We start from the raw sequence: 10,399 nt of genomic DNA on the forward strand, positions 1-10,399 counted from the left end.
GCTGAAAATGCAAAAAAAAAAAAAAAAAAAAAAAAGATCAGATTCTTTTTGAGACAGGGTCTCACCATGCTGCCCCACCTAGTCTAGCACTTGCTATGTAGATTACGCTGCCCTTGAACTCAGAGCCCCACCTGCCCCTGCCTCCCACGTGCCAATGCGACCATGCCTTGATGGTCAGCTTCCCTTCTACTTCTTCAGGAAGAATAGGTTGATTTGTCCAGAACAAGAGTTGGAGCGCAGCCTAACAGGCTTCTTACGGAAAGGACAGGTATTGGGGGCGTTCAGACAATCCAGTGTGTGAAAAGGTCTCGCACCCCGCCGAACTGCTCGGAACCATCATTAAATAAGAAAGGGGCAATCTGGGCCACTATGGTCTGGGGCGCCTCTAGGACCACGAAAGACGTTCGAGGCTGGAGCTAGCAACACCCATTCGCCTGAGTCCAGGTAAAGGTTTAACGCATCCCTCCTGCGGAGAGGCGGAAGGCAAACCTCAGCGCGTCCAAATCTCGTGAGCCGAGGTTTGTAGCGGGCGGGGGAGCCCGAAGTCTCGCGAGACGACCGGGTTTTTCCCGCGAAAGAGAAGCGCGCGAATTTCTTGCGCCGCGGGGCGAGCGAGCCGGCCGGAAGGGCTGCGCTGTGAGAAGTTAGCTCGCGGCGTTTGAGGCACCTGGGTTCCCGGCCGGTGTCCAGCCATGCCTGCGGAGCCGCCCGCGAGCAGCAGCGGTGAGCCGGCGGCGTGGAGGCTGCATCCCGGGGAGGGAGCTCGCCGGGGTCCGGGCTGGGGGTGGGGGGCAAGAGGCGTGAGGAGTCGCCGCCGGCGACCTGGGCTGCTTGGTGGCACAGAAGGGTTCCCCAAGTCTCCCTTACAGGTCTCCTCACGGCTTTGTCACCCAGACGCTGTCTGTGGCTTTTGCCTCCGATGCAGCCCGCAAGGGAGCGGGAGGGCCGTGGCTTTCCTAAGTTGGAACTCGGGGTTGTAACTTGGATCCCATTCTGAAAGCCCCGCCATGCTCCCTTAGGGCCCTTGGCTCCAGAGATGGCCGAGCAAACGGAGCCTGCAGTGATTACTCCAGCCATGCTGGAGGAGGAGGAACAGCTCGAGGCTGCGGGACTTGAGAAAGAGCGGAAGATGTTAGAAGAGGTAATGCCCATGGCCGGAGGTTCTCCCCGGCTCCCCATCCCCACCCCCGGCCTGCCTCCCCCACTTGCTCGGCTTTTCCTTGAACTTCAGAGCAGCCCTGGTCACTTGGCTTCTCCGTACTTGTAAAGAGGAAATCTTGGCGTGTGCGTTGAATGCTGGGTTTCTGAAGTGTGGTCTTGGCGGGGTAGGTGGCAACCTAACCTTTGAGTGGACGTTTCAGGTTGCTTTTTTGACTACTAAAATCCAGTCAGAGTCGCTGATGAATGCTTGTTTGCTTTTACTATCTTTATTTACTTTTTAAATATGTTCTCTCACTGTATGCCTAGTGGCCAGCATTATTAATCTTTAATGCCCAGCGTCATAATTGTAGGACTACTAGACAGAGATGCAGCCCGCAAGGGAGTTGACATCAATCAAAGGCTGGGCTGTAAGCCAGGTCCTCAGATTATTCCCTTCCCCTCTATTTTTCTGTTGGGTTTGTTTGTTTTTGAGACAGTATTATGCTGGCCTTCTTCTTTCTCCTAGGGTCCCCCTGCCTGGTTTCCCAGTGCTGGGATTACTGGAGGATGCATATCATTCCCTCCTCCTAAGGATTTCTTAGCAATTTATTACTGTTTCTTGCCTAAGTGATCAATTTATTTCAGTTTTCTATAAGATTCTTTAGCTAAAACTGAGGTGTATGTTTTCACGACAAGTTACAGTATTTGTAGGTTTTTAAAACAGAATCTTTTAAAACTTAGTAAAAGCAGCCTTTAACATTTGGGAAGTTTAGTACTTGATTAGTACTATGGAGTCCCTCCCTGCTGCTTAGTTGTTGCATATGCACGAAAAGGCGATAGAATCCTGGGAGTTCTTAAATCCGTCTTAGCTTTTAAATTTTTTTCCTTCCATTTATTTCATCCTGTCAATAGAATATGAATTCTCATTGGGATTTTTAATCTTAATTTTGTAGCCCATGTTGGGCTGGGACTCACAGTAGGTCTCCTTTTCTGAAGTGTGTGTGTGTGTGTGTGTGTGTGTGTGTGTGTGTGAATGTGATGTCCATTTGAGTTTGGAGTAGCTGCAGGTGAGTTTGGAGCTAGACTAAGCACGCTGTGAGCCATCTGACATAGCAGGACCGCTAGGAAACAAACCTGGCACCTCTGGAAGAGCAGTTGTGCTTTACCAACTGAGCCTGTTGGTCATAAAGTAAATGTGCCAGAGTCCAGTTTCAGCAGGGTTCAGGTCCCAAAGCAGTGTAGAGTCAGCAAGGGAAGGAGACTGACACTATCTAAAGACAAATCAGGCAAGATAGCAGGTTTATTGAAGGCTTTGCACCTTTTATACTCTGTTTGCATAGTAGCTTAATCACAGGTAATGCCGAAAGTGGACTTAGGGATTCCAAGAGATGTATGATCTTCTCACAGAATACATACAGTCCAACTTCTATTGAAGTATCTAACCATAAATAGAAGCCCACTTAGTTTAGGAAATAATCCATCCTGAAACAAGTGATCAGTCTCATGGTTCACAGTACGTATTTTGTATGTCAGTGTTCTTCAATATTTATTTGTGTTCGTGGTGTACATGAAGGATGGACAGAAATTGATGTTAACATACTAGTTGTTTTGTAACTAGTTTTTTTCCCTCTGAATAAGAATGGGGGCATAATACATAGTTCTAGTTAGCCTCAAACAATTGGATCTAGCATTGTTAAACCTTGATGATGGTTTATTAAAAGTAGAGTTACACTAGGCCTCATGCCTATAATCCCAGCACTTGGGATGTGGCAGCTTGAGGATCAGGTGTTCAAGTCATCCCTACATGGGTCAGCTGTGAAGGTGAGGAAGTTTGGGGGGAGCCTTAGCTATATGATAGCCTGTCATAAAAAAACAAAACAAAACAGTGATGGTTGTACTTCACACCTATAAATTAAGGACAACACTTGGGAGACTGAGAATGGAGAATTGCTGCAAGTTTGAGACTATCGTGGGCTGTATAACAAAACCCTTTTTCAAAAACAGTCACTGGGCTATAGAGGTATGCTATCCAAGATTGGTTCTCAGTACTCACATGGTGGCTTAAAACCATCTATAACTCCAGTTCCTAGATGACCAACATCTTCATCAGAACTCCATAGGTAGCAGGAATGTGTGGCATATACACACAGGCAAAACAGTCAAACACATAAAATAATTTTCCCCATCCCTAAAATCTTAAAATCATGCTAGATATGGTGGTGCATGCATGCCTTTAATCTCAGCACTTGGGGTGTGTGTGGGGCAGAAGGCAGGTTTGAGTTAGAGGCCAGCCTGGTCTATGTAGCAAGTTTCAGACAAGTCACAGAAAGATCTCAAAACAGAAGACAGAAAAGGTCAGGTTTTATTTCCAGTGTTTTATTCATTGAGTCCTCATCTACTTTATGAAGTAGATAGTTAATTATATTTTAAAAACTGTACAGCTGCTGCGTGTGGTGGCACATGCCTTTAATCCCAGCACTCTGGAGGCAGAGGCAGGCGGATTTCTGAGTTCGAGGCCAGCCTGGTCTACAAAGTGAGTTCCAGGTCAGCCAGGGCTATACAGAGAAACCCTGTCTCGAANAAAAAAAAAAAACTGTACAGCTGAGGAGGTGGGTTAATGATTAAGTGTTAATTGCTCTTACAGTTCCGAGTTTGAGTCCAGAACCCATGTTGGGTGGCTTACAAATTTTCTAATTGCATCTCCAGGGGATCTGATATCTCTAGCATCCATGCGCACCTTCAGTCTTCTCAAAGACACAGCTTTAATTCCCAGCACTCACATTGTGACTCAATCATGTGTAACTCCAGTTCCAGGGGATCCAATGCCCACCTGGCTTCTGGATACCAGGCACACAAGTGGTTCACAGATATGATTCATGTAGATAAAACATCTACACACATAAAGTTAAATAATGAGTAAATATAAAAGTAATATAAAAAGTAGAGGTTTGTAGTTCAAATGTGTATGTGACATGAAAGCAATGTCTAGCGGGGTGTGGTGGCCCATGTGTAATCCCAGAATCTGGGAGGTAGATGCAGGAGAATAAATTCAAGGTCATCTTCTGTTAAAATAGTTTGAGGTGAGCTTCTACTCTTAAAAGAAAGCTAAAGCATAAAGGCAAAGCTCTGGGGAACACAAAATGGTGGCAAGGGATAATAAGCCATGAGCAGTACAATATGCATCTAGAACTTTGAAAAGAGCTTTATACTGATCAGATCACTCAGCTAGTAAATTGTTGGGTGTACAAAGACTGGCAACCTGAACTGGATCCCCAGGACGGTAGGAGAGAATTACCTTCAAAGTTTTCTTTTGCTCTTCACAAATGGGTGTGCAGGCCTGCAAATGTCCACACATGTTACTTGCATACAGACAAGTAAGAGGCTTATTTTGGTGTCACTGTTCAGATCCAAGTTTGAGGGGCTAAATTTGGTGATGACATTCTTGAAGGCTGAATCTTCAAGTGGCAGAGGGCAACATAGAGCACAGGTTTTGTTTTTTGTTCTGAAGTTTTTTTGTTTGTTTTTGAGATAGCATTTTATGTAACCCAGATTGGCTTGGAATTCCCTATATAACAGTGACTATTCTTGAACTCTTGATTCTCCTTCATCTATCTCCTGAGTACTGGAATTAAAGGCATAGGCCACTTGTGCCTAGGTAACAGCAATTTTTTTTTTAAAGATTTATTTATTTCATATATGAGTATATGTATAGCTGTCTTCAGACACACCAGAAGAGGGCGTCAGATCCCACTACAGATGGTTGTGAGCTACCATATGGTTGCTGGTAATTGAACTCAGGACCTCTGAAAGAGCAGTCAATGCTCTAAACCTCTGAGCCATCTCTCCAGCCCCGGTAACAGCAATTTTAAAGTTATAAAAAGATGTGGTAGTCCCTGGCCAGTTAGAGTTTTGTTTGTTTTGATTAGCCTAAAAGTTAGGGATTTCATATGGTATTTTTCATACATGTCATTACACTTAGTTGTTAATTCTCCCTCTCTTATTCCTCCTCACCCTCCTTTTAGTGGTTTGCGTTTTTGGATTTTGTTTTTGTTTTTATTTTAATTTTATTTTCATTGCTTTGTTTAATTTATTTTGAGACAGGGTCTTATGTAGTTAGGCTGGTGCCTAACTTGCTGTGTAGGATGACTTTGAATGATACTTGTGTTTCTTTAATTTAGTATCATGGAATTTTTCTTTGGATAGGCTCGACAGTCTTGGGACAGAGAGTCCACTGAAATTCGGTACCGCAGACTTCAGCATTTGCTTGAAAAAAGCAATATCTACTCAAAATTTTTGTTGACTAAAATGGAACAACAGCAATTGGAGGTATGTATGTATGATTAACTAGAAAATAGGTTAGAAGCATTTTGTTTGGAAACAGCTTTTTTGAGGTATAGATTAGTACAGTTAATTTATTAGTACAGTTAAGTTTATTCTTTGAGTTTTTAAAATTTTTTACTTTTTGTTAATGAGTTTTTTTTTGTCTGCATATTTGAATGTGTATATACCATGGGCATGCCAGAAGAAGGTATTGTGTCCCCTTGGATGAGTTACAGATGCTTGTGGGCTACCATTTGGGTGCGGGGAATTGAACCTGGGTCCTGGAAGAACAGCTAGAGCTAGCTCTTCATAGCTGAGCCATGTCTCCAGATCTTGTTTTAACCAGTGTGTAGACTTGTAATCACCATCACAAATGAAATAGTGTACATTTCCATTCCAAAAATGTACTCTTGTGATAGCAGCAAACTTATGATGACTCTCACTATTGATTACTATATTATAGTATTTTATACATAGATATTTGGTTTCATTTTGTTTTCTATCATAATTCCTAGAGCCCTGGGATCTCCACAGTGGTATCTTTTTGAATGCTGATGTAGTAACACTTTGTTGGGCCTAGGATTAGGGGTTAGCCACTTACAAGCTGAAACAGGATTAGAGGTGTTTAATCATTCATACCTGTGTAATGAAGCCCCAAAGAAGCATGAGAGTGTCCATTTATGGATCATCTGTTTCTGATTCCTAAGTGCTGTGATTATATATACACCATCATGTGCAATTGCTTTCTCTCCTCTCTGTCCCTCTGTTGTCTTACTTTAGCAGTACTAGGGGTTTAATCCAGTGTTAGGGTCTCAGATGCTAGGCAAATACTGAGTACTCTGAATACACAGAACCCTACACATACAGTTTCTATTTTAGGATACAGATATACTTGGGAAGGCTACCACAATTGTATGAAGATTCCCGTCAAGTTTTTTTTTTTTTTTTTTTTTTTTTTGGATTTTTCGAGACAGGGTTTCTCTGTAGCTCTGGCTGTCCTGGAACTCACTCTGTAGACCAGGCTGGCCTCGAACTCAGAAATCCGCCTGCCTCTGCCTCCAGAGTGCTGGGATTAAAGGCGTGTGCCACCATGTCCGGCTCCCGTCAAGTTTTTTATCCTGTCCATCTTCATCCATTTTTCCACTGCTCTTATGTGCTGATGTTTTCTAATATTACAGATTTATTTGAATTTTCTCTTGGTGATTTTATAGCATATCTGAATATCTTTTTCATGTTTGAAAATCTTCAAAGTTTTGAAAGATATTTTTTTACTTGCTGGACTAGAGACATGGCTCAGTAGTTAAGAGCACTTAGTATTCTTGCAGAGGACCTGGGTTTGATACCCAGCACACATGGTGGCTTGCAGCCATCTGTAGGCATAAATATGGTGCACATATATATGTGGGATTAAAGGAATATGCCAGTTCATCCTGCTAATAAGTTAAAAAAAACAATTAAGATATTGCTTCTGAAGTTGGCTCAGTGGGCAAAGTCACTAATCCTGAAGATCTGAATTTGGTCTGTGACACTTACTTGGTGGAATAATATTGGCCCCTGAAAGCTGTCTGACTATATACATATCATGGCACATGTACCTCCCCAAATAAGCAAATAAAAATTAATGCAATAATTTTTTTCTTTAGTATTTTAGTTACCTCCCGTGATTTTTCAAGCTTCATTGGCTTCTAGCTTTTGTTTCTCACAAGATTTAATGCAATATTTAAAGTAAGTTAGCTACCTACTTCAACCTCATTACCTTTTAGGCCATTTTCCAGAGTGTATTTGTCTCTTTCACAATGATCAACTAAGACTTTACTACATTTGCCCAAAGGTCTTTCTTTTAGAAACCTTGTTCAAATCTTGTGGTAAAATAATAAACACAAAATAAGTCTTTAGCTGGATGAGTTAAAAGACAACTTCTGTTTTAGCCATCTTGTATATATATGTGTGTGTATATCTTGCTTAAAATGGAAGATACAAGACCAGTGAGATGGCTGAGCAGGTTAAAGGTGTTTGATCTCAAACCTGGCAACCTTCGTCTGATCTTCAGCCCCATGTAATCAGAGTGTCATAGATGTGTTCGCATATGCACAATAAAATGAAATTTTGTTAAGATTAATTATAAGGTAAATGTGACATAGCTTTTAGTTTAGGAATAATTTTGTCTTCCATGCACTGCTTTGTAGGACTTAATTTTTAGCCTAGGGAGTAAACTTAACTTCCTCCCCTCCCCTCCCCTCCCCTTCTCTTCCCTGGTACTTGACCTTGAAGATGTTATCAGTCTTCAGATTTGAATTTTGTCTCATCCAAAAGACTTGGTTTCTGTTTTTCCTTGAGATTGAACTCAAGCTGTGAGCTAAGCACTCAGAAGGTTTTCTTCTCAGAGCCCACTGTCCTTTTGAAAACTATTGTCTAATATATTGGAACTATATTTAGTTCTGTGTGACAGAAGAGGATAAATCTGTTTCCTATCATCCCATAAAGCCTAGAAGTAAAAGTTCTTGTTTTTAATTGTTAAGTAATTTTTTCATTTTAAATACATTTTGATATAATTGTAATGTATATTTTTTGGTCATGTGTCCTAAGGGAAAAATTTATCTTTCAGGAACAGAAGAAGAAAGAGAAGTTGGAGAAAAAAAAACGGTCATTAAAAGTTACAGAGGTAATATAGTAAGCCAGAATTTTCCCCTTTCGTGCTGTGGATTGGTCTTGAATGTGTTAAATACATGATCTACCAATGAAAGATTCAGTCCTCTTGAGAAAATTGTTACTTATCATCTACTTAATTTCAGATTTATTCTTCCATTGTCTTTTAAAAAATATTGTGTGGAATGCCTCTGGGAGTCGGAAGTAGGTGTTATATATTCAGCTTGTCCATCTGTTTGGTGTTTGTTTGTTTTAATTTTCAACTATTTAGAAGTTTTCTTAATGGGTAATGTATCTTTTTCAAAGATACATTTTTATTTTATGAATATGAGTGAGTGCCTCTGTGTGTGTATACACATATACGTGTGTGTATGTGTGTGTATATGCGCGCGTGCATTCACATGTGTGCCTGGTACCTGGAGAGGCCAGAAGAGGGCATTGGATTCCCTACAGTTGGAGTTACAAATGTTTGCGAGATTCTAGGTGGGTGCTGGGTCTTGAACCTGGAACTTCTGGGAGAGGAACCAGAACACTTAGCTATTGTTCTTGCTCCTTAAAATTAAAAAAAAAATTACTTTTTAAATTATCCTTTCATTTTTATGTGTTTGTGGTGTGTCTGAAGGCTTATGGATGTTCACATGTGTACATGTATAAAATCCCAGGGTTGTCTGTTGGGGTGCTTCCTAGGTTATTCTTCCATGTTCATGAGGCAGAGTCTCAGTTGAACCTATAGCTTACCCATATGTTCTGACTAGATAACCTGCTTTCTCCAGGGAGCACTAGAATTCAGTGGGGACACCTGCTCACTCGGCATTTACATTGGTTCTTGATCCAAGCTAGTTTTCACACTTAAAACTGTCCAGGCATCTCCCTAACTCTCTCTTTTTTTATTTTAAAGTTTGTTATTGTTAGTGTTTTGGTTGTATTTATCCCATTATCCTATTTACCTATTTCCATTGAATCCCTTCTTCCTAACATTTCCTCCTTCTATGTTCATGTCTATTTGTTTTTGAGACTCACTGAGTTGCAGGGTTTGTGTGTGTGTGTGTGTGTGTGTGTGCATGCATGATGAATAAGAGGTTATATTACTGGTTTCCAATTCACAGAGATCTGCCTGCCTTTGCCTCCTGAATGTTGGGATTAAGTATGTGGCACTACCGCATCAGTGTTATTTTTTTTTTTTAAAGACTTTATTTATTTATTTATCATATGTAAGTACACTGTAGCTGTCTTTAGACACTCCAGAAGAGGGCATCAGATCTTGTTACAGATGGTTATGAGCCACCATGTGGTTGCTGGGATTTGAACTCCAGATCTTCGGAAGAGCAGTTGGGTGCTCTTACCCACTGAGCCATCTCACCAGCCCCAGTGTTATTTTTATGACGTGTGTATCTGTCTGTTTTTTGTGTGATCACTTACCTATGTTTGAGCGATCATGAAGTATTAGAATAGGGCATTGGATCCCCCTAAAGCAGTTGTGACTTGCCCAGTGTGGCTTCTAGGAACTGAACTTTGTCTGCGAGGACATGAAGTACTGTTAACTCTCAAAACAAACAAAAAGTGTAACAACGTAAGGGTCCTTAGTAAAAATAACATTCTAGGGTTTTGAGAGTTAGCTCAGCAATTAAGGGCACTGGATTCCATTTCTAGTACCCACATGATGGTTCTTTTGTTCTATTTTTTCTGGCAGTCTTGACACTCGCTCTGTAGACCAGGATGTACCTGCCTCTGTTTTTTATCTGCTGGGATTAAAGGCATGTGTCGCAAACACCTGACTCACATTCATGGTTTTTAACTGTCTTCCAATTCTAGGGGAATCTGATGCCCTCTAATGTTATTGGCACCAGGTGTGCACAGGGTGCCTAGATGGACATGTAGGGCAAATATTTAAAATTAATACATATTTTTATTAATATTCTAAATCTTTGTTTTGTAGGGTAAAAGTTTAGTTGATGGAAATGAAGAGAATCCAGGTAAACTAACTTTGTTCCAGCTTGAAGGATGTATGTTTGCATTTCTGTTTTTAGCTGCTATTAAAAAGTTAAATGGTTTTGTTTTATAGTCATGAAAAAGAAAAGAGGAAGAGAAGATGAATCTTATAATATTTCAGAGGTCATGTCAAAAGAGGTAATAATATTAGAAGACTGCATATATATATATATTTTGTTTGTTTGTTTTTTGTTTTTCTTTTTTTTTTTTTTTTGGTTTTTTTGAGACAGGGTTTCTCTGTGTAGCCCTGGCTGTCCTGGAACTCACTTTTGTAGACCAGGCTGGCCTCGAACTCAGAAATCCG

General features: G+C 41.0%; 1 protein-coding gene across 1 annotated transcript in view; it reads left to right on the forward strand.

Moving 5' to 3' along the window:
* Positions 1-581: 581 nt before the first annotated feature.
* Hells (helicase, lymphoid specific) overlaps positions 582-10,399 on the forward strand; it is a 36,347-nt gene continuing 26,529 nt past the window's right edge. The window contains exons 1-6 of the mRNA XM_021211475.1: positions 582-723; positions 1,020-1,141; positions 5,344-5,466; positions 8,066-8,122; positions 10,043-10,079; positions 10,169-10,233. Coding sequence (XP_021067134.1) covers positions 693-723; positions 1,020-1,141; positions 5,344-5,466; positions 8,066-8,122; positions 10,043-10,079; positions 10,169-10,233 — 435 coding nt within the window. The 5' untranslated portion in view covers positions 582-692. The remainder of the gene's footprint in view (positions 724-1,019; positions 1,142-5,343; positions 5,467-8,065; positions 8,123-10,042; positions 10,080-10,168; positions 10,234-10,399) is intronic.

Source organism: Mus pahari, chromosome 1 (assembly GCF_900095145.1).
Source record: "Mus pahari chromosome 1, PAHARI_EIJ_v1.1, whole genome shotgun sequence".
In the NCBI taxonomy this organism is placed as follows: domain Eukaryota; kingdom Metazoa; phylum Chordata; class Mammalia; order Rodentia; family Muridae; genus Mus; species Mus pahari.